General features: G+C 36.5%; 1 protein-coding gene across 1 annotated transcript in view; it reads left to right on the top strand.

The window, feature by feature from the left end:
* The window catches only part of AKAP11 (A-kinase anchoring protein 11), a 31,702-nt gene extending 9,058 nt beyond the window's left edge, over positions 1-22,644 (top strand). The window contains exons 3-11 of the mRNA XM_062514928.1: positions 64-111; positions 1,498-1,617; positions 2,311-2,575; positions 3,049-7,696; positions 10,085-10,240; positions 14,036-14,119; positions 14,831-14,877; positions 17,324-17,484; positions 21,994-22,644. Coding sequence (XP_062370912.1) covers positions 64-111; positions 1,498-1,617; positions 2,311-2,575; positions 3,049-7,696; positions 10,085-10,240; positions 14,036-14,119; positions 14,831-14,877; positions 17,324-17,484; positions 21,994-22,140 — 5,676 coding nt within the window. The 3' untranslated portion in view covers positions 22,141-22,644. The remainder of the gene's footprint in view (positions 1-63; positions 112-1,497; positions 1,618-2,310; positions 2,576-3,048; positions 7,697-10,084; positions 10,241-14,035; positions 14,120-14,830; positions 14,878-17,323; positions 17,485-21,993) is intronic.
* Positions 22,645-24,601: the final 1,957 nt, after the last annotated feature.

Here is a 24,601-nt window from a genome sequence, read left to right as displayed (position 1 = left end):
TGTGCAAGAAACAAAAAAAAGATCTTTACTGTACTTAACTGTACCCATGTATTTGTTTTACAGATTACATTTATAGGTTTTGCAGGAGAGATGGGTATTGCTCACTTGCAGGTACAGTATATATCTATCTCTACTGAAAATTTCTTCTAAGTAGCACCTGATTTTCTTCAATGGAGGAAATTTGGCATTCAGGAAATGGAATAGATGAACCTTGACTATTTAAAAGCCTAGGTTTCCAATGTCATTGAAAGGTAGAAAGTAATTATTTTAATATGATAATCAGTGTTTTATATATATTAGGATGCTCTGGAACAACTTAAATGAAGTGGGGAGGATGATTGGTTGAAGGGGGTGTTTGGGTGGGAATAGCCTCAGTTGGTTGTGGTTTTCGTGGGTGTTTTATTTTTTTTTTGTTTTGTTTTGTTTTGTTTTGGGTTTTGTTGTTGTTAAAAGCTTGTGTATCAGTATTTTGGTTTGTTATCTTACCCTTAGTTGAGTTATGCTTATTGATATAGTGCAATTGCATGTGTGAAACTAAACTTTACTCATCTGAGCTCTAGCTGTGAAGTGCTGGTGGGGGTTTAGGAGTCTTAAGATGCTATTCTGGAGATTTAGATAAGGACATATTATCTTAAAAGGTGGAGTGTGGCAAACAACAAGGGTTATGATGTGCCATTTTCATAAGTTAAGAATTTAGTCTTCCTGTGCAATTTACATATCTGTATAATTCATAACATAGATGTCCACAGTAAAACTACATTTTTCTACTCTGTCTAGATATTGGAAGAGATTGCTTTTAATGCTTTGCTGATGTTTTAAAAAAGTAAAACAAACTCTGAATCCATTTGTGTTCCATATTAGATCAATGTTGCTAATTCTTCAAATTATAATATTAGACGTTCAAGTATGGGTAAGAGCTGTTAGACTGTTTAGAGTTAGATGGAATTTAGAGGAAGTTGGACAGAACAAGTGTATGGAGATTTGCTTTGAACTATAGGGATCAGTGGTGTTTGGACTGTTGGAAAAAAAAACTGTAACTCTTTCATAGGCCTCTTCTGTATTAGCTAAATCTAAAGGTTGTCCAAGGTCATGTTAAAGAAGTGCCTTGCTCATGTTTTTTGTGATAGGGAGCTAGAACACTGTTCCAATAACACACACAAAGAATAAGGAGAAATCTACTGCGAACCATCATTAGCTGGGGTCAGTGTAGTTGGGTATTTTGTAGGATGTGCAGCTGCTTTTCAGCACTTTAGAGATTCTGCTTTATGATCTTTTAGGCATCTTCGAAGTATGGGCTGAATTAAATCTTGTTCTTACAAGTTTTACATCACAGTTTGAGAGAATGAGTGGGGAATAGAGCAAGAAATAGGGAAGAAAAGAAAAACGTTTCCAGAATTAGCAGTTGTTAGGATGTAGGGGAGGTATGAAATCAACCTGATTGTCATTTGCATGCTGTTTTTTTATTTTGTATTCTCCGTGTTTTTTATTTAAAATCAGGAGTTGTCAGCTGTTTCTGTAGAGCTTCCAGATGTTCTGAAATCGCTCCAGTTGTGCAAACTAAAAGAAAATGAGGCTGTATTTCTAAAAGACTTAAAGAAAACCTTGGCAAAACCTTATGTCATGAAACATCAGGTAGAATTTTTTGTGTCATCTTGCATGTCAGAAGCAGTATATTTTGCCTTCTAAAGAGTTTAGTCTTTTTAATATGAAATACGAAATTTGTCAACTTACCTATCTCTGCTCTGCTTAGATAGCTTTGATCTTCAGCAGACTTTTTTTGTTGAAACAGAGATGCCCAAAATTAAAGGAATGTCTGGTGTTCATAAAACTCAGTGATTGCTTTTCTTAAAAAAGATTATAAATGCTGTTAATGATATAATTTCCATGATTTTTAGTTCTATACTGTTCCCATTATTACCATACAAATTATGTTCTTTCCAATTACAAACATTACAAAATGCATGTAAGAGTAAAGGCAGCTCAAATAAACAGATATCCTATAAACTGAAATATTATAGGGCATAAACATGCTCTGAAATACCGTGTTCCTCCACAGATTTTTAACATGCATTCTTTAATAGATTCTTGGGTAGCATGTTACCATGGTTGGGTTATATTATTGCAATGATTTATTCAGAATGCAGACACTGAAAAAATGAGTAAGTCATTCTAGCTACCACTCTACACAAACTGTTGAATTAATTTTCTTGTATTTAAAATATTTGAAAATTATTTATTCTTCATAAAAATGCATTGAAGGAATCTCTTGACGATTGCTGTGTTTGTTTTCTTGTTGCTCTCTTTTTCAAGAATCAGCTTCCTGAAGTGTTTTGTGTGATGAGGCTGTCTCCATCATTCCCAAGGATCAAAGTTGATTATATATTTACCTTGCTAAGCAAGTATACCACAGGCATAAGATATGCAGTGGAAATAAACTCTTCACAAAAGCATCAAAAAGAGAAAACCCATGGTGAAGATGATGACACCAATCAGTCAGTTTCTTCAATTGAGGATGATTTTGTCACTGCTTTTGAACACTTAGATGAAGATGAACCTTCAAAGATACTAAGTGCTGGTGAGTTCTTGCACACTTGTAGAAATTTGAAATTTAGGCTGTTGAGATTTAAGAAAAAAGTATATGTAAATAAGTTGTAATTTTTTTACATTAATCGTGCTTTGTAAAGGGATATTATGCAATTGAAAAATTAATTTTTTGCTCTTTTCAGCTTGCCAACAGCTTACCAACTCGTAAAACAAAGATTCTCATCTCAATGTCAGATGGATATCAAATAAAATTTTGTTCTACTTTATGTGCTAAAAATACATTAATTTCTCAGTTATTAGGTTTGTATAACAGGATTTGAAGAAAATGAAAGATTGCTTTAATCATGAAAGATGAGCTAGCATTTTGCAACTTAAATAGCAATAGTAACATAAATAGTAAATAGATATTGCCATTAAAACCTGACCAGTTTGCTGTCGTTCTCTAGAAATTCTTGGGTTTTGAAGCAATCTCTTTTTACCTTTTTTTTTTTTTTTTTTGTTCAGGTACATGCAGCTTTACTTCTCAAAACCATCGAGATGCTGCTTCACAGACCATCCCTGCTCAATGTTTAGAAGCTGTTGACTCAAAGATTCTTGTGGGTTCTGCACATCAGAAAGCATCTGCCAGATCTTCTACTTTGATTGATATTTTGGGACTTAAGGAGCTGACCTCAGTAAAGAATTCAGTTACAACCTCAATTTCTGATCCTTGGATACAAAGGAGTTTCTACAAGCCATATAATCCTTCTGATCAAGGTGTTAATTTTTTACGTAAAACATTGTTTTCTTCCTCTCCAGCTGAATCCTCTGAGTCAGATTGCTCCAGTCCAAGCCCCATCATCTTCTTAGACGAAGAAGGGTATCAAAAAAGCTTGAAAGCAAAACTTCAGCTGCCAAAAATTCCAGTAGTAAAAGATGGTATAGAGGATTCAGACTCAGAAGTAAGTGAATTTTTTGATAGCTTTGATCAATTTGATGAGCTGGAGCAAGCGTTGGAAAACACTTGTAAAGTTATTAGGGATCCTATCCTAGGGAATCCTGCCCAGAAAAGGAGGACTGCACATGAAAAATTGTGTTCTGCAAGCATTACAATGAATCCTCAGAAATTCAAGTTTGATCGTCCCACTCTCCCAGCCAATGTTAAGAAACCAACTCCTCGTAAGCCAGAATCACTGTACAGCAGCATCTTTGAGGTCCCGGATTCCCCTCGCCCGGTTAAAACAACAGGAGAAGAGAACGGAGGCTTCTTCAGCCCCATTAGAACATCGGCCTTCAGCCCCTTAGGGAGCTGCGGTTCTTCTGAATGTTTATGTCGAATTAATCTTGGTGGAGATGGGACAAGTCAAAGTCACTGTGATGCAGCTTATAACAGTTACTCAGCATATGCTGACAGTGTTTCATGTGAAATACTAGGTTCTGTTTTTTTTTCTGAGTCCTCATCTGAACAAAGGTGTGCAGGGAATGATTCAAAGCACAAAAGGGTTACTTCAAAAGAGAAGAAGAGGCAAGCTGCAGATCTCAAAATGAAAACTTGTAAGGAACCAGAGAAGCAAGCAAAATCTAAACATAAGTCACTAATGATAAGAGATAGTATTCAGAAATTTGCAACTGAATTGGTTGAAAAAAGTTTTGGCAGTGCATTTAAAGACCTCCAAAAAGGTGTTTCTTCATGCACGAATGCACTTTGCCATTTGGCTGCTAGGTTGACTTCTTCAGTCTTTCAAATGGCTTTTTATGAGATTGGAAGACGTAGAGCAATCTCGCTGAAGGAGCGTGCCATTAATGGCATAGCAAACTTTTTGGTGAGTGAAGCTATAACTGGTGCTTTGAAAGAATTGCGTCAGGTAAAGAAACAAATATTTACCAACACTGTTGCACGGTTCGCAGCAGACCTCGCTGAAGAACTCGTGTTTGAAGGAATCATGGAAGTATGCCAGTTTTCATATCCATCATCACCTACTACACAGCCCTCATCATTTGATTATGAAAACAAAGTGGTAAGATCCTATGCCCGAGATTTGTCTGAATCTGTCATTCAGGAGGCATTTATTGAACTATCTCAGGTTGATGTGACCTTCACAACACAAGCAGCCATTAGTGTTTCCATGGACAATATCAAATATGTAAGTGCAGAAAGTATGTTAGAGTCAACACAGACTTCCACAGTTTCTCCTAATTTTAATGATAAGGTAGCACTAAAGCTGATCCAAGACTCCAAGAAGGAATATACAGTACAAAAAGCTCTATTTTGTACCTCTGGTGTCGTGAGTTCAATACCTGTGCCCTTAGCTGGAAGAGCTCTTTGTCAGCAGCAGGTTTCCTCTGATGCTTACAAAGCGAAAGTATCCACTGTTCCAAATGCTGATGACCGTATGGAAGTATTCAAAGACTCCACTCATCCATTTTTCACAAGCAGAACGAGAGAGGAGGAAGTTGCTTCTTTCAGAAATATTTATCTAACTTCGGATCACAGTCAAAGTACTGAAAGTACTCCATCACTCTTTTGTAACCAGAATGATACCAAACTAACAAATAACAGATCTGGAATGAGCAATAAGTCAGAATTAACAAGTGGGTCAAAAGGCATTAATACTTTCTCTGGAACTATGGTAGATATGATAGTAAATGAAGCTTATGAAACCATAACCTCATCTCGAGTAACAAAAGCAGTAGAAGAGTATTCAGATTTTTTAACAAGAAAAGTAATAGATGAAAAACCTTACGTGCCAGGAACTGGTGAAGACTCCTCCAAGAGCATGTTTGCAGATCATTTGGCCAAGTATGTCATAAAGCAGTCTGTGGAAGAAAGTAAAACTGTGTTATGCAACACCGGTGAGAATTTAACATGTAGTGTGAGCTCACAGACCTATAGGGATACCAGTTGGAAAGAACAGTGTGTGATAAAGAAGCAAGAGGCTGAGAAACAAAGTAATGTTTCTAAAATTGTGGAACAACAGTTGCCTTTGAATAATCCATGTAAATTTCTTACTCCAACTCATTCTGTTCAGTGTGTTTTAGAATCTAAAGACTGTTGGCAGGAACAAAAAGGAAACAAGTCAAAATCACCACTGTCTTGTTCCACTGTGACTTTTGCTAGGCATGTTCTAGAGGACTGTTCTGACACAGGAAACTGTTCAACAACGTGCTTAAACAAGCCTTCCAAAAAAAGTGATACCCAGAAATTAACAGCAGGAGCTCTGAATTACAGGCAGACTGATTGTTTTCTGCATGCAAATAGCTTTTCTTCAGAGATGTTTGGCAGTGAAGGTACTTTGCACATGGAAGAAAAATCAAGCCTGAAACATGGAAATACCTGCTTACTGCCCAATACACCCCCACCAACTCCTCTAGTACCATGTCAAAGTAGTTCTGAAAGGAACCTAAGAAAACTGTCCAAGAAACTCAAGGGAGAATTAGCAAAAGAATTTGCACCTGCAACACCACCTTCTACACCCTACAATCCATCCATTACTGATTCATCTGAAACTGAGCACGACTCTTTGGAAAATGAGGAATTTATGCTGAAACTCATGCGGTCACTTTCTGAAGAAGTGGAAAGTAGTGAAGATGAAGATCATTCTGGAATGCCTGTTGAGAAAGAGGAGCATTCAGCAAAAACAATTCAGTATGCAGATTGCCTAGCTAGCCACATAATTTCAGTAGCGACTGAAATGGCTGCTTCCCATTTAGGTGGAAAAACAAGTGAAAGAGAAGCTGGTAGGCTGGCTCAGTTTGGGATGCAAAAGAAAAGATGTGGATATACTGCATTTGTAAATATCCCAGAAGAGACATGTAATTCCTTGTGGAATTATGCAGGTGATATGGCAGGAAAAGTCATCAATGAGGCCAAGAAAGTAGTAAAATCAAGGCATTGCAAGCTGTTGAGGTTGAAGCGGGTCAACTGCCAGGTGGATTGCTTTTACGTGCGAAGAGGCGATAAAGATGGTAGTTCAAAAGAATGGTGTGGCCCAGCACAGGACCAGTGGATGAGGGAGAGAGATTCATCTGGGCTTTCTTTACCACAAGGGTCAGGCACGACAGGGTTGACTTCCAAGTACCCGAGCTGTGAAAGTGTGACTGACGAGTACGCAGATCATGTTATCCGGGTTCTGAGAAGACAAGGAGGTAATGCTGAGCTGTTGGTGGATCAGTACGCCAGCAGACTTGCTTACAGGTCTATCAAGTCAGGCTTGCAGCAAGCTGCTAGAAAAGCCAAATTCAGATGCAGCAGAAAGACATTTCCTGGGCAAAGTGCACAGGTAAATGGTAAGCTGGAGCTGATCAAAGCAGGGAATAAAGATGCAGTACAGCAAGTGAAGAGCAGCCTTCATCACTGTGAAGATCGAACGTTGGAGAGGAGTGTCTGCACGCAGAGAATGGAATGTACAGAGTTGTTACATTTTTCTGAATCCCTTGCTCACAGTATCACTTATGATGTCAGGAAGAAGCTGAAAATGCCGGGAACTTGTTTGCCAAAGTCTCTAACAGATTCTTGTCTATATAAAAAGACTGAATTTGATGAAGTCACAGGGGATCTCATTAAAACAAGGTTTTCTAGAACACTTCTTCCTTTCTCCCCAGATCATAAACTCTATCATAGTACAGGTAATATAAATGAGAATGGCTACAGTGAAGGCATCATTCAAGCTATAGAACAATATGCTAGGAAAGTAGCAGATGATACTCTAGAAATGAGTTTAGAGTCAGCTGCTCTCCATGTGTCTGAAAACAGAAGAAATGGGGATAAGCTCTCGTATACTGAGAAACTGTCTCCTTTTTCTGGAACTGTCTATAGATGCTGCAGTATGAAGGAACATCGGTACTGTACAGAGAGCATGTCCCATCATCTGCCTGCACAAGAATCCTGCATTCCAGTGAGGCATTTTCTTCATTCTGGATTGGGTGGTGCCTGTCAAAATTCAAGAGTGTTTCAGCTCGATATTCCCAAAATTCATGTTGATGTAGAACAGAGGACAGTATTTTCTGACAAGGGCGCTACTGGGGCCGTAGAGAAAGCAGAAAGAGAGCTGAATCACACAAGTCTGACAGCTGACAGTGGTATTGGACAAGATGGAGTCAGTTTTGCTGAAAGCCTTACTACTGAAATAATGACATCAGCTATGACTAATACTGGTCAGGCAGTTACCATAAGGTAATATAAATTTTCTCTTATTTGTTGCATTTTGTACCAGAAAAGGGATTATTAGTACAAATATGTGCTCAGAAGGAATTTTAATATATATATTCTTAGAAAGATACACTTCATATTCTGAACGTTTTCTTTTTGTTCTTCTAGTTATATTTAAATTACTCAGAACTAGGGAAAAAAAGCTGTATTTCACTTATGTGAGCTTGAAATGAAGGATACTATGTATATCAGCACACATATGTTCCAGTAGGTGACTAATAAGTGAAACTTACTGTTTCACCTTCAAAACAGTACCTGCAGTTGTACATACTAGTCCTTTCAGGTTTTGTTGATTTATGAGCCATAACAGAATCCAGGTTTGTTTTCTGTGCATACTTCCTCTTCAACAGTTGATGCTGGTCAAATGAGCCATTGCTTTGTAGTATGAAGACTTCATTTTTTTATTATGCCTGTGTTCTGATAGTGTTTTTACTACTAGGAAAAAAAAAAAGAAAAATAACCTGTTACTTTAAGAAAAAACAACTTGCTAAACCACACTTCAGTTTATAAAATAGTAATACAATAATGAAGGAATTGACTTTGAAATCCTTGTATATTTAGCAAAGGGTAACATACTGTTTCCTTTAATAGGTCTATAAATAGGAAATATTTGCCACAGGAGATTTGTGGTGAACAACTGTTTCCTCAAACAGATTGTGCTGTGATAGAGGTGAAGTCTTTTCAGGTCCAAGAGCAATCCGTACCTGTGTTTGTTTTTTTTTTTTTTTTTTTTTTTTTTTTTGTCTGTTTGGTTTTTTTTTGTTTGGTTTTTTGTTTGTTTTCTTTTGTTGTTTGTTTTTTTTATTTTATTTTGAAGTAATACTTATACTCCTACCCTTTTTTTAGGGGAATTCCTCACACTGGTTTCTTTTTATGGTGGTTAGGGGGGCATCATGATGAACAATGGATTGATTTTTGTATGTTCAGTGGCTAAAGGCCACAGAGGGACTAAACTAAATTTTTCAAGGTTTGATATGAAACACATTCATACTAACAGCATAAAAGTGCTCTTGAGTAGTATATTGTTGGTCTTTGCACAACAGGGTTGAGTCCTTACTCAGCGTGTGACAAAAAAAGAAAGTCATATGGTGATGTTTTTCTATACCTTTGGTATCAAAGATGACACTTCATTAGAAGTTCTGGTTAGAATATGCCAACAGCAAAATGTAGGGTTGAAAGAGATACTATTTGTTGTTAAATTTGGGGCAAGGAGGCGATATTAGAATTTTGCTGATAGAATTTTTAAAAGTTTCTTCTGTTGTCATCTAGTGTGTGGTATGTATGCATATGTTCCGTGAAAAACTGCCTTGGGTGATGTAGAGAACTGGTGCTGGTATAACGGTAAATAAAAATGGGAAAAATGACCTTTTTTATTACCCTGATGGGTTCCAGTTCAGCCACATATTTGTACTCACTGGAGCAAAAGTCTTAGGAATGATGTGGTTAAGGTTGGCTTTTTAAACAGTGGATGTTACTGTGGCTGCTTGCTATGTGGGAGTAGGCTGATCATTTTACTTGAACTTCCTACTGCTTCATATATATGTGTGTGTGTGTATATATATATATATAAATATATATATATAATCGTAGTGTGCACAAAAGTTAGCTCATAACTGCATGTTCTCATTTTGTAAGGTTTTTTGTTGGTTTTTTGTTTTTTTGCTTGGTTGGGTTTTTTTTTAATAAGGAGTTCAAACTTCTTTAAATGAATTTTTTAAAGTGTCTTCTAAAGATTTACTTCTATGGGGTATGGTGGCTTGATTGGGTTTTGGATAAAAAAAAAATTAAACTTACTTCCTGAGGGGAAAAATGCTGTAAAAATCATGCATTGGTGCACCTTTTTGAAGGAGAAAAAACAATCTTTTTCTGCAGAAAACTTTTTAGAAAATGGAATCCTAGTATTTTGGACACCAGTTTATACCTAAGCACTTTGCCCTCAGTAGCAAACCACTTAGCTGCTTGTACTGAAGGCAGGCCAGGGAAAATATCCAAACTGTCCTAGGGTAAACAAGTTCAGAAATGGTAAGTCTTCTGCTTGAAAAGTGCACCTTGATGCACAGTCTGCAGCGCTACAGTGCCTTCTGTGCTTCATAGAAAGTAATATTCCAAATGAGAGAATTATTTGTACTACTCTGTGATTTCTAATGAAAGAATTCCAAAGCCTGTCAATGTTTCAGATTAATTTTGTTGCATTATTTCCTGTGTTAGGAATAGGGTGCCAATTAAGGGATTCTCCACCTTTTCTTTTCCAATGGAATTTGATGTCTTTGAAATGGTTTTCAATTGCTGTGAATGAACTAACAGAGATGAGCGTGAAATACAGTGATATTTTTATCTTAAATTTTTGTTTAGCTCTGTTGGAAGAGAAGGATTTCACTCTGTTGAATCTGTTGTTAGCCAGCAGATGAGTCTTAGTATTGGTGATGATAGCACTGGAAGTTGGTCCAATCTAAGTTTTGAAGATGAACATCCTGATGAGAACAGCAGTTTTCTTCACCTAAGTGACAGGTAATTATAAAGATGTTGGTATAGTTAAACAGTTATCTTGAAATCAAATAACTTGTCGTCAAGTGGTATTTCTCCTAGGGTTTGGGGGAGAAGAGATTATTTTTGTCTTCAACATGCAATGACTTTTTTATTAAAAATGGCTCTAATACTATGATTTTATTTTCTTACAAAATGTTTTGGCCATGAATGTTCATACTCTGTAAAATATATGGAGAGTGCATTGTCATTGATGCCAGAGAATCACACCAAGTAACACTGTACCTATAAAATTTAAGTATTAGCAAAAGATGTAAGCATTTTAAAAACAACCACCATATGTAAAATACAGCTTGAGAATACAGTTCCTGACTTGTGCTCTACAATGTTAAAACTTAAACCCTAAGAAAATGTTTCATATAAATTCATTTATTTTTGAAAAAAAGGTAATAGCTTAATTTGCATGATGAGCTTTTACAGCTATTTTTGTCTTTTTTTGGACTGGAGTTTATAAGCTGCTCTAACTGACATTGGTAGCATATTTATATACTGCTAACCATGGAGTAGCAGGTGTGGAATACTGGAACTTACCTCTTCAGGGTAGTAGCATTTTCTACAGAGCTTCTCACTGCACTGTCCCTGGCTGATCGATAACTAACAAAGATTAGAATGGCAGTTCTAAAATTTGCAATGTCTCTGCCTGTTTCCAGGGAGAATTATACTTAGAGTTGTGGCCCAAGCTTCTATGTAAGGAATGTATGAGGAACAAATGAACTTATTTTTTTTATGATTGATATAAAAAAGTTCAGTATTTCTGTTGAAGAATAGGAGAAATGGGAGAGAGATTTTTTCTTTAGTTAGTACTTCCAGCATTGCTGAGATTAAAGAAGGTATGGGAGACATGCTTGCTTATGTAATATCCAAATAAGTTATTTGGTTCCAATGTGTAACTACTCAGTTAAATGCCTGCAGTATTTTTCATGTTTTGCTTAACTAAATAATTTAATCAAACCACTGCTATAATTTAGCACTCATATGCCTTAGTAATTTTGTAAAATAATACATTCACTTAGAGTTGTTTTAGTAAAATATGACTTCTACAATAAGTGAAAATGATGATGAAAATCTGAGTATAAAGAAGAATATTCGCTCTATTGGCACAAATACACAATAAAACATAAATTAGTTGATAATGGGAAAAAGTGTAAAAAAATTTCTGGACCAATAGTGCTTGTGTTGTATTTGTTCTTTGTTTATAATTCCCAAAGCAGATATAAATGAAAAGAAGGTAATTTATATAACTTGGAAGAAAATCTGTGGCTCCTTAGAGGAGGAATTACCTGAGTTAACATGTTACTCATAAAAGGGGAGACAATTTGGATAGCAAGGTGTTGATGGAGGAAACAGGCATGTGCAAATTGGTGAGCTGGTTTTACAGAACTAGTTGTGGCTTGGTAACAGCACGTGTGTTCATCTGTGTTGCTGAGGTTTATTGCATGGAAGGAAGGACCCAGGGTTGTTGCCCTGTGTAAAAAAAGATAGCCAGGGGGAGAGCTGTAACAAGACCATATTCAGTAATAGTACCCTGTTGTGGTTTAACCCCAGCTGATAACTAAGCCCCACTCAGACAGTCCTGCCAAGGTGGGATGGGGGTGAGAACTTGTAAGAGTGTAAGTGAGAACACTCGTGGATTGAAATAAAGATGGTTTAACAGGTAAAGCAAAAGCCATGCACAAGCAGAGCAAAACAAGAAATTTATTCACTGCTTCCTGTGAGCAGCCCCATTAAGATTTAAGTTAAGTTATTTAGAGAACTTGCTAGTTAGTTATGCAGGGAAGTGCTTGTGTCTTCTACTTTTCATGCCTAAATCTGGCGATTTAAATTTAGAATTAAAAAGTTCTTAAGCTTTCTGTCTAGTTGATGTGTGGCATCATGTAGACTTAGGCTTTTCATCCAGCATCCAGGTTGGGTTATAACTCAGAGCAGAAGCCTCTTGCTTTTCTTGTTATTCTACTGGCTTTTGTTGAAGATCTTCATGAACCATTATAGGGGCATTGTAATGCCTTTGTCTGTTTATTGCTTGTTTTGTGTTTACAGGAGTTTATTGTAAAGACTGCTGATTTGTCTGTTAATTAGAAAAAGGTCTCATCCCTTTCTTGTACCTCCCTGTAATAATATGGTTCAATATATATGATGATTTCAGACCAAGATTGACCTCTGTAAAATGCATTAAGTCTCTTACCTAATCAGAACATTAATGTGTAGAGGTTACTCTGTTAGATTACAAATTCTTTATCCTTTAGTCTGAGAACCAGGGCAATTTTTACTTCTATTTATGTTCTGCATCCATAACTTCCAGAGAAAGAGGTGCTGTGAGTGCAAGGTATTGATACCAATAGGCTATATTAAATTTTTTATACCTGTAATTTAACAGTTTTAAGCCAAATTTAATACTTAATGTAGAGTGTGATAGTCTCACACAATAGCTTGAGAAGTGTTTTTAGATACGTTTGTATTCTTTGCAAGTTGTTTTTTTCAGAAGCTTCTGCTCTTTAATTTTCTTTTTTCTTGTTTGCATAACAAGATAACTGAATTTTCTTTGGATGTGTAGTCTAAATAAGCAACAATGTACTGAATAAAGCACTTGCAACTTCTAAAACTTTTTGTCATGTTATCTGAGTGTGTTTATATTGTAGACTTGCTAACCTGCTGTGCACTGTTTTGAAATGGGTATCCAAGCAGGTATGCTGGAGAGCAAGGGACACTGATAGGTGATAATGTTACTGGCAAATGCTTGAAAGTGATCCGTATCTGTGTCTTGAAATGTTTTTCTTCCATCATTTTGCTACGTGCCATGAGTGGAAATGAGCTTCAACAGTCACATAAAACTGAGGTGGAGAAAGCATCTTCTTGCAGCAGCTGTTCTCTGCAGTTACTCTGTGGCTTCTCATGCCATCTCTAGTAGACAGTCTACTTTCTTAAAGAATGCTCGATATTTGGAAGTCCTGTTCTTGGAAGGCTTCCAGACATGCTCTGGGGGAGGTATGAAGCTGGGGAATTCAGATTAAATCATAGGAGTTGCTCAATCTTGTACATATTGACAGGTTTAACAAACTGTGCTGTTTATAATGAGTGAAATTAACGAGTGTAAGAACATGCTCAGTTTTTTGCAGTTCTTTGCATTGGCTTGAATGTAGTCATAGAATAAATGCAGTATTTTTTTGAACTGTGAGTGAAGTAATCCTTTCAGTATTATTTTCATAGATTTATAAACCTCTTTTTTTTAAAGATTAACTTGTAGAACAATATTTAAATTTTTAAAAAAAATATTTACTTTAGGAATTCCATCTCATCAAGCTGTTGGAGATTGTTACTGGCATTTTGGAGTGAGGTGGAAGGATATTGTATGTGAAGTTGTCTTCACAGTGCATAATTTTATTAGCTGCTTCTTAAGCAAATAATAGATATGTAATCCATTTTCCTATGAGTAATCCTTTTGAAATTGTTGATCTTTTATAAATAACAAGAGATGTGCTTAGACCTGAGGACAGAATTCCTGCTAGCACTGATCTGAAAAATTAATGAGTACAAATTAATACTTTCACCAGTGCGCTGAAACCTGCTACTTTTGCATTAATTGTGCACATTGCTGCTCTGGATAGTGCTGAGCACTATCAGCACTAGACAGCAAACCTGTCCAGAAAATTTCAGTGCTCTTGCATTAAATGTCTTGACAAAAAAGTTGTAAGGAAAATGAAGGTTCTAGTTTGAGCTATTATTCTTTTCTAGTTCAGCTGTCTTCTCTTCTTCTCCTGGCAGTAATGGTAACAGCAGTAGCTGGAGCAGTCTTGGTTTAGAAGGGGATGTGTATGAGGAGAATTTATCCTTTCCAACATCAGACAGGTTGGTTGAGTTGAGAAATATAAACCAGATGGGTTCCTCATAATTAATGCATGAAATCATCATTTTTGAAAATAAAAATACAATACATTTTTTATGCTGATACATTATTCACACTCTTCTCACTTAATCACAATATGATTTTTTCATTAATTAATCCATCCTGAATGATTAAAATTTTCTGTGCTAAAAGTGATTAATATGTTTTGCTTGCAAAAAGGTCCCTTTTTTGCATGTTCTTGCCTGCATTTTTATAAGTCTAGATTTACTTTTTTTCATGCAGACTAGAGCTTGCTTCCTACAGGATTTCTGGTTTTTTTTCCCTTTAGCTTGTGTAAGCTTTCAGAATTGCATAGTAATTGGTTTTTGTAGACCACTTAGGCTTGCCTATAGCTATTCATATCTGTGACATAAGGTGGCTCAACCTTTGCACATATGAAGCAAAACTATTAAAATCAATAAGTAGCACCTTTAACACCTTTCTCTTGTTTCTCTCTTCTCCCTTTTCCTAAGAAAAAGTCTTGAAGTTGATGATTAAGTCTGTTTACAACATGAAATGGCGTGAGAAGCCAAGCCAAGCTTCTTTTCATGATCACTCCTTAATTCTTTTATGATCTTCTTGCCATTTAACCTTCATTACAGTCTTAGAATTTGCTACATTTAGTGCATGTATTGGATTGTATTCATATTTTCATTTTCTTAATTGAAATACAGTGATGGTACAGAGGATAAAGATGAAGATTCCAAGGATGCTGAAGAAGGTAATGTCAGTTCTTGCATATACTACTGTTCTTGTTCTATGCACTGTACAGTAAGTTTTTTTGTTAATTCTTTGTCTTTGTAGTCTGCAAAGCAAGGTGATACCTCTATTATCCCTATTCATCATAATGAACGTCAGTCAAGTGTCAGAATTTTAGATTAAAGCCCTACATAATCCTCTTAATGCACTGAAATTTGCAGCCTTTGGGAAGTGCTAGTTACTGATGCTGATGTTCGTGCACTGATGTTGCACGAATTTAATAACATAAGGTAGGGAACTTTGATCAGCTTGTTGAAAGTGTGAATTTATATGCAGATCTTAACTTTTTTAAAAAAAATATCTGTTAAGGAGCCATGGCAATGCGTTAAACATGCTGAAGAAGCTACTCAAGCTGGACACATTAATCTTGGGAGAGAGTCATGAAAAACAATAAAAATCTTGGATTTGATGCATTTGCTATTTTCTCTTTCTTTGCAGTGAGGCATAACATAGAGTCTATCCAGAATTGTGTTACAACTTTGTGGTTTGTTAGAAGATCTCTGTGCTCTGATTCCAGGGTGATTGATATTCCCAGTGTTGTTAACTGAAATGAAAACAGCCTGAATACACAGTGTGTGAGGATGGTTTTAAGATGAGATGATGTTAGAACAAGTTGTGACACAACTCTTTTTTGTGTTGGGTGTGTTCTGAAGATAAAGTAAGCATTTCCAGAAACTTCTGTTACTTTATTACAGAGTGTATTCAGCCTCGTTGCACTTCTTCAAGTAGTCTTAATGTAAACAGAAGGATGTGTGGGTTTAGGGGTTTTTTGGTTGGTTTTAGGGATTTTTCTCTCTTTTAAAGCTCTTAGAAAATGTTTGTAAGTGGCCAGCATCTCTTAATTGTATTAAATCAAATGTGACTGTAAGGATATAAGAAAATAAAGCTATATTAATGAGTATTTTTTCCTCAGAATAATTGTAATTAAAATATTTTCTGCTCTGTAGGTTTCTTTTGCTTTATCAATATGTCTTTGCTTTCATTTGGTCTCAATTTTAAAAAGTTCTGGCATCTCAAATACTCAAGTTGCTCAGTTAGGATAGTGATTGGATTTTTTCTTTACATGGTGTAAGTGTCACCTACTGTCTGTAGTGCAACAGACTGCTTTACATTGTATTAAGGATTTTCTAGTGAAATTTTTCCAGCGTAAGTTCCTCACCTTCTCACTGTTGTTTTGAAAAGGCTCTTTCTTGTTGTGTAATTGTAGGACTGTTTAAACAGTGTGCTAGGTAGAAAGCCTTTGTACCTGGTCTTGTACATTTGGAAGTTCTGTTCATGTCATACCTGGCAATGTCTGGCTTTTTCTAAGCTGACTGTGCCTTGTTCACCAAAGAATCTGAATCAAAGCCTTATTATCAAATGTACATCTATTTTAAAAGACTAAAAGACATACCAGAATTTCCCAGTGATGTTACTGCAATACTTTCCACCCACTGTCATATTTTTTTAGTTGTTCTTTTTCCTATAAAGAAGTTAAATTTTGGGGCTCCTAGAAAAATACTCAGTTATACACTAAAAGCACTGTTTTGTTTGACAGTTTTGCTAGTTAATTTTCTGTTGCTTTTACTTCTGGGGGAATCTGTTTCAACTTGCTTGACTTTACCAGTTGGGAATGAATACCTTATGTACCTCAATTTTCATGACCTTAGTTGGAAGAATATTGAGACTGAGGTAAACTCAACACGAATATGTGTTTTTCTTACTAATATATTCCATGTTTCTGGAGTCAAGTTCAGTAGTCTGGAAGTAGTAACTCCAACTTGGAGAGCACTAGTGCTAGTTTTTTCTGGGAGTGTGACAAAGGATCTCTGTGGTAGCTGGATACAGAAACTCAGCTTGGGAACAGAAGTTGACAATACTGTAGTTCCTAAGTGTTAAACGCAACTACTCTTCCAATGCTGTAAAACTTATTGGAACTTATGCTGTAAGAGAAATGTTGAAAAACTGGATATACCAGAGTAAAACCAGTGGTATATTTTGGAGAAGTTCAAGAGGCAGTCTGATCAGTGCAGGAAAGAATTCAAAAATACACACTTCTAAAAATCAGTTAGATGAAGGCATAGCGAAAAATAGCAGCTGGAAATGGAAGGAACTGATGGACCACGTGAGAGCCATTGGTGGTCACTTTATGAAAATCTGTGATGAATTTCTTATCATTTGGAATATACATTATAGTTTAGGTATCTTTTAATACTTAGCTATGTTTGCACATAGCTGTAAATTGGATAAACAGTACTTCCTAATGGGAAAGTGCTGAAACACTTGAGACCAGTCTGATTTTTTCCTTTCATATATGTGTATACTAAATTCAGGCTTTTAAGATAATACAGTCTATAAACTGTGAACTACAGAGATGTTTTTGAAACAATTCGAAGTTATAAATTTGATTATTTTACATTTAATATTAGGTTTGGAGCAAATACGAAAGACTTTATCAATAATGAATATTGATCTGGAACCAAATCTAGTGGACCTGCAGCTCAGAGCAGCACTCCAGTGGCTGGCAGCTTCTGAAGCAGAGGTGTCTGACCTTCACTTTCCTGACACTGCTGCAAGGGAATTTGTCTTTGTAAGTACATGGGTTTAATGGGAGGTGGGAAAGGAGAAGGATTTCCTTGGCTTCCATTTGCTGTGATATACCAGCTGCTATTACTTTGTTTGCTGTTCACTGCTGAAGAGAATCATTATTTAAATCCTGAGAGGTCAAAGTGCAACAGCATGTTTAGCTGGTGAATGTACCATACATAAGCCAGTATTCATCAAAGCTGATTGTTTCGCTTCTTCACTTACAAGTGTTTTATTCCAAAAAGGATGCAATTACATCATTTCTGTTTGGTGAAAGTTATGTTTTTTCAAGCATTTTTTACTTCTTATTTAATTGTCTATAAATTGAATCTTTCCAAGAACTTGGTCATGCAAATTTTTTTCTAACTTAACATATTCTGCCGAGGTTTGTTTTTGTGTGTTTTTATTGTTTGTTTGTTTGTTTTGTTTTGTTTTGTTTTTTGATAGCAAAGATATATTTACTTGTTGGAAATAAGTTTAGTATCAAGGTAAATATTATGCCTTTATTCTGTAAGCAACTAAAACCAAAGCTATTGAAAAGAGCTCATAATAAGATTTTTTTTTTTTTATTCTTATGTGCCCTTGCTTTCATTTTATTGATCAAACTTTAAAGGAATTGGGCTTTAACAATTTGTGTGTCTTTGGAAAGGCACAGTATTTTGGTATGCATACTGTCCTGAGTATTTCCATCAGAAACATATGAGAAAAACTTACTATTTAAATAAAATCATAAAATCTATTCTTTCATGCCTGCACACCAAACTACACATGATAATCTGGAACTTCTTACATTAAACTTGTATTTTTTAATCAAGAAATTAATATTACCTCATTATTGAAAGCTTAACTTAATAGATATATAGACATTGTCTCTAATGATGAGGTTCATAAGAATGATAATTACAAAATATTTATGTTTTGTGACCTAATAATGTTAAAAAGGACTAATGTGATGCCATTAATAGGATTTCTACAATTGAGATCTTGGCAAAAATGACTTAACCTACTTACCAGTGTATTAAGGAAGAAAAAGCTTGCTCTCAGTTCTGAAATGTAATATTGACTCTTCAGCTTGGGGCTTTCCAAAGCTTACATCATCATTTCAGGAGAAAAGTGGAGTTACTGGGAGGTAAAGGTCAGTATGACAAAACAAACTCTCAGAGTTGGAAGTATGTGTGCGCTGATGGTGCTTAGTTACTGGAGACTTGTGGCAAAAATGTGAAAGGTGCCCAGGGGCCAGTCCAGATTGTACCTGGTCTGCATTCTCCTATGAGAGGCTCCTCCCTTCCTAGCACACAAAGAATTTTGGGGGGTTTTTCTGCCTGTGTAACTGTGTGACATGTGTTTTTGACTTTGAGAGTAGGAAGTTTTGCATTCTTACTTGAAATAACCCAGAAAGTTTGGAAATGTTTTTTGGGCATATAGAAATACATGGTCTATGCTCCTTTTCTGGAGCTTGGTATGTTTGATTTAGAATTATTTCAAGAATGTGTTTTGTTGTACATTAGTTCTGATAGAGTGGACTTTATGCTTCCATAAACTGGAAGGCAGTTTGAGAATACTTTTCTCCATTTCTTTGCTATTTGAAATTGTTGGTTGTAGTCCTTGTATTCATATGTTTCTTCTTTGTTAAGGTTTATAAGTGCCTTAACACAAAGAAGAAAATACATCACTTTTTCTGTTCTCACATGCTTGGCTGAGGATTCTCTGAAGGTTTTTGGATGCGTACAAGTCGGGGTTAAGGATGACACTCATTCTAACCTCAACAAGTTTTTTGCCTCTTTTGAAGATGTGTTCATCTGTTTCATACTTGTTGCAAATACTTGGGTAGGATAGTGGTGGGATCCACAAGTGTTAATTTATTTGCTGTGTATCTGAGATACGTGTATATAACAGTATAATGTGAAAGACAGAGAGGAGATGGCAGGTGCCTCTTTTTTTGATTTTTTCCCCGAGTCTCTCATTCTTCAGCCAGCTCTGAGTTGAGTCTACAGAGTTGTGGTGCTGAGATTTGAGCCAGTGTTCCAGGACACACAGGAAAGATACTATTAACTGGCTGTGTATCTGAGCATGACTCCAGCTACCTTAGTAAGAGGACATACTAAGAAGAGCACTCTGGAAAATAGCACTGTCTGTTATGTGTGCCCTCCTAAAAATTATGATATCTTTCTACTTGACACTTCTGTCATAAATTGATACTGAGTTGACACCTGAAGGTAAGAGCTTGGGGCAGGCAGTAGTCAGGCAGTCCTGAAAATGCTACAATAGTTACTTGTTTCAGTTAGTTTTATGGATTATTTTTAGTTCTCCAGATGCAGTTATGTTAAAATAAATTGAAATTTTGTTTCCCTCCCCGGAGGCAGAGAATGATTACCTGTTTTTTATTCCATCCCACTTCCCAACTGGAATGATCTCGGGCGCAGACCAGATTAAATCGGGAAGAGGCAGGCATTGCCGGCTCTTGTAAAGCTGAGCGAGCCCCTCCAGAGGGCGCTGCAGCCCAGCAGGAAGCCCCGGCCGGTGTCCCGGTGGCTCGGCAGCCGCCTGGGGCTTGGAGCATCTCTCGGGAGCCGCCTCGGCTTCCTGGGGAACCGGCCCGGGTTAGAGCACATCGGAAACAGCTCTTTCCTCCAGAAGCGGTTGGTGACTTCTGGAAGGGAGGACAGGCTTGTGTTAGGTGATGGCAGCAGGGTGATGTGGCTGCATGAAAGGCAGGAGTGCTGCTAACGCCTATTGCTGCAGCTGGGTGTGAACTCGTACTGGAGGGTACTTGTCATGCTCAGCAAGGCAGAAAGGAGTTAAATACCTGTGCATGGAGCAGAATGCATTTGTTAGGAGGATAACAAGAAACCGGTAAATTAGAATAGATAGTTCTTGGCTTTTGTGAGATGCCTGACAATGTGGATATGCAAATGCCTGGATTAAAAAATTATATGTCTTCAACTTTTAATCAGACCTTACCTAGCTGTTTTAAGATTCCTATTTTAAGTAAACTCTAATATTTCACTTATCTGGCAGTAAGAAACAGATTGGTCATTTAAAGATATAGTGAGATTAAAGCTAAAATTAAAATTTAGGTCCCAGCTCTATAGTTTTACCATGGTGGAAAGCTTCTTCGGAGAGAAGTTTTACATTGTATTTGCTGAAGTGGGTATTTGGACATTAGCCACACTTTCCTCTGGCAGAGGAAAGAAAAATGACCATTCTTTTATAAACCAACAAACATCATTTGCAAAATTGCATGTTGTAGACTATAAAACTCCTACTTCCTGTGCTCTGCTTTAAAATTCACAGAAATAGCTGCAGATTTCAGTCTCTTCTTGTATAGAAAATATATTTTTTTTCCACTGAGAAAAGTTTCCAGTGCTCAGAATAAATTATGATCAGGGTTAGAGAGGATTTTTTTGCTTGTTCAAGTTAATGGTTTTCTCAAGAAGTTAATTGTTTGATACATGTTTTTATGCCCATGTTCTCTCTGTTAATCCTGTCACCTGCCTCGTTGCTGTTGGAACATCAGCTAGGTAAAGAAGCAGGGAGAGATTGTCTTCCTTTTTATTTTTTATAGAACTTTATATTGCAATCTGTCAGGTCTCATAGTAGAAACTATATGAATTTTTAGTTTTGGAGCTATGAAAAATATTTCCCTGAACACTGTGTATGACCTTTTTTAAACTTAATATATGGAATGTCTTGGTAGGGATTGTAAAAGGGGATAAAAATTTACAGCTTCAAAGAATAAGTAGGATGTCTAAACAGTGTTTACAAAATGCAGCATTGACAAGTGTCCAGAAAGCTACAGAGAATAGTTTGTTTGTGTGAATGTTTATTTATTTATTTAAAGTAAAAATTGTTAGGTGTTTTACTCCTGGGCAAGCTGTCAAATTCATTCTTTCCTTAGGGTCGGCTTTCTTACACATACAGCTGAGCTTGACACATCAGCAATGGAAGATTTTTTTCTTTGGATCCTGAGGGAAAATAAATGTTTTCAGCTACACTGTTCTCTGCTCCTGAGTGGTAGTTTAACTTAATCATCACCTTTTCCTCTTCCCCGAGATGTTATAATTTCCCAGCTCTGAAGACACTGTTTTCATTGAGGGTAGTGTCTGTACCACCCCAACCACACTATATGTTGTGAAAGGAAAATCCACATCCTTTTATTAAGACAGAGTTTTGTCTTTTTATACATGCATTATTGGCATGGGAGGGGTGGCAAATGTCTTAATCTTGTGTTCAGAATTTCCTGTTTTCTGCAGTCTTGATGAACCACAGCCCTCATACCTGTGGCACCACATAATCTGAAAATGGTGCTCCCTCCAGAAGAAAGTTTTGTGAAGACTGTCCTAAAGAAAAGTGTTTGAATCTTGCGGAAGTTTTTGTTTTTATAGATGTGGGAATAACGATTAACTCATTACAACTGATCTCTCATGACTTAATGGTTCAAGAATAACTTCTGTAACTTAATCAGGATGTCCCAGTCAAAATATTTTTTTGTGTTCTCCTGTCTCCCCTTTAGCTTTCCAGAAGACTGAGAGAAAGGGACTGGAAGGTTGGAGATCTCTTGCAAGCAGTGTTGAAATATTGTGAAATGATAGAGACGGCATCTGATGGAGAGCACGCTCCAAGTAAATCTTTGGTCGGTTGGCTTCTGGAAAATGTCTGAAAAATCCAAAGATGCAACACTCTTCACTTCATTCCTCTTCTGAAAGGAGATAGAAGGAACACAGATGTGTAAAGTAAAATTCAACTAGTGAATGTTTAAGTAATAGTCAGCAGTAAAAGACTTGAGGTGAAAGTCAGATTTGCTGTGCTGTGCTTTGTGATACTGTGCACATGGTATGTTTATTCAGTCAATAATCGGTGTTGTCCACCCATGCATAAATTGTATTTACTGCTGTGTTCATACCACTGAGATATTTATGAACAACCCTTGCCTATAATCGTAGTCCACAGGAGACAGTCTCAGACATGATATTCAGGATTCCCCTTGTGCCAGGATAGCTCTTTCTCGCACTCCTATGTGTGCTGTATTCACAGCAGGACTAAGAGCACTGATTTCAGCAAGAGTCTGCTCTGGAATATGTTGCTGCAGACAGTGGAAAAACTATTCATATTGGCCAGATGTTATGTGCCCAAGAGCAGCATTGCCAGGAGGAAAATTGTGACCTGCCCGAGCAGCCCCTTAATGCAGTCTGGCTTCATAGCCACCTTTATCAGTTTTAGCTTTATGTGAAGGTGGGAGAGTCTGCTCTGAAATTGCTGAGGTGCAAATGCATGGAACTGTTGACTCCTGTAGAGCTGGTAACTTCTGGTAGAAGGGCAGAGTGAGAAGTTGAGCATAATTTCACATGTAATTCTTCAGCAAGGTTTCCTGAAGCTTGCCAATCAGATTTAAATTGCTAAATTTTTTTAGTGAGGCTTTTTGTATACAAATACTTCTATGACAGTAGCTCTGTGTCAAAGAATTTGTACATTAGTCTCATGCAGATGTGTTAAAAGTAGAAGATAGAAATTTCTGAGGGTTTTGGCCATCTTTTTTAATAGTTTTAATTCTTTAAAAGCAGCCACATATAAATTTTCTTTTCATTAATAAAGACAATTTTGTTACTCAGTGAGCATGGAAGTGTTTAGCTAAGAAAGCTAATAAAAATGTAAAGGGGAAATTTCTTGGGCAAATTGATACTTCATTTTTGTTAACTACCTTCACTGAATTTTTTTTAAAGGCACTTTTAATTGAATATTTTTAGCAGTCTTGTCAGGTTTCTCACCAGTGCTGCTGATTTGCCTTTCTGTCTGAAGGGAAATCTGAACCTTCACTTATCCTGTGGTTTGAAAATGTTTTTTGGGATTTGTTTTTTCTATATATCCCTTGAGAGAAAAAGGCACGTGCTGGTGATTACCAGGTTGCAACCTAAAACCTGGCAAATTTTGTGATCCCAAACATGGAGAGATATGGTCTCCAAATCTATTTCTGAGTTTTAATGATGTATGTAAAATTCTGATTTCCCTTACCCCATGAATTGCTGTGAAGTGTCACACTGGTAAACTCAAGAGCGCTCTTCTTGCAGAGTCTTTGTGTTTCAGGAAAGCATTTCACTGGCCTTTTTGCAGACACATGGTTGGTTTTAGTCCTCTTTTGTCATCTGGATTTCTGCCTTGGATCCCACAAAGTTCACCTTTCTCACAGAGCCAAAGATGTTTCATGTTTTTTGTATATATACATACATGTGTTCACACATGTGAATACACACAGATATATTTATCTATATGTGCATGAAATCTCACCCCTCTGAACTCCTGATGTGAAGTTCTACCACTAAATTAAAATTCTGTTATGCTCTGTTTATTTCCTCACCTCACATATCATTTCACTGATTGAAAAATCAATGTATGTGACATAAAGACCAAAACCACTTCAAGGTCTTTCGTATTGTTAGAGGTAATATAATCCAGACATCAGGACATCAGAGCCCAAAGCATGTCAAGGGAAGTTATTTAATTCATATATTTGAAGATAGTTGTAGTAGCAAATTTTTTAAGAATTGTCCAAAGATTGTCTAGATTTTTTTATTCTTCTCCCAAACCCCTATATTAATTTTCCCTTTTTTTTTAAGGTTGATTTTCTACATTGTTTTAGACAAAAATTTGAAATAATATCCCTGGTTATTATACATCTTCCCCTAAAAACAGCAGTAATAATACTTGTACAAATTTACCTATAAAATTGAAATGTAAAGGAAATAAAATGCTATAAGCAGTGCCTCATGACTAAATTTTGCTCACCAAGTGGAATTTCAGGGCATGAGGATACAGTACAGTATAGTAAAATGTTTCTGTGCAGCGAGAAAGATATTGAAGGTCTTGCAAATGTACAAAACCATACATTTAAAAATCCTACAACACAACCAACTAAAACCACTGCAGGGGCAGCCATTTTCTAAACCCGTTTATTCAGAATGATGGATTTTATAAAGTTGGTGAAGTGCTTTTTCTTTTTGTTTACTCTTTTGTAGAAAGGTAGAAGATCCTGCCATTCACAAAGCTTACAACTATTCAGAAAGTTAACTGGACTACAGTTTTACTAAAAATTGTCTTTATAAAAGGAATCCTGTTTTCAGACTGGA

The sequence above is a fragment of the Cinclus cinclus genome, chromosome 2 (assembly GCF_963662255.1).
Source record: "Cinclus cinclus chromosome 2, bCinCin1.1, whole genome shotgun sequence".
Classification (NCBI taxonomy): domain Eukaryota; kingdom Metazoa; phylum Chordata; class Aves; order Passeriformes; family Cinclidae; genus Cinclus; species Cinclus cinclus.
The sequence above is the reverse complement of the archived record's forward strand: the minus strand, read 5'-3'. Positions and strand labels throughout refer to the sequence as shown.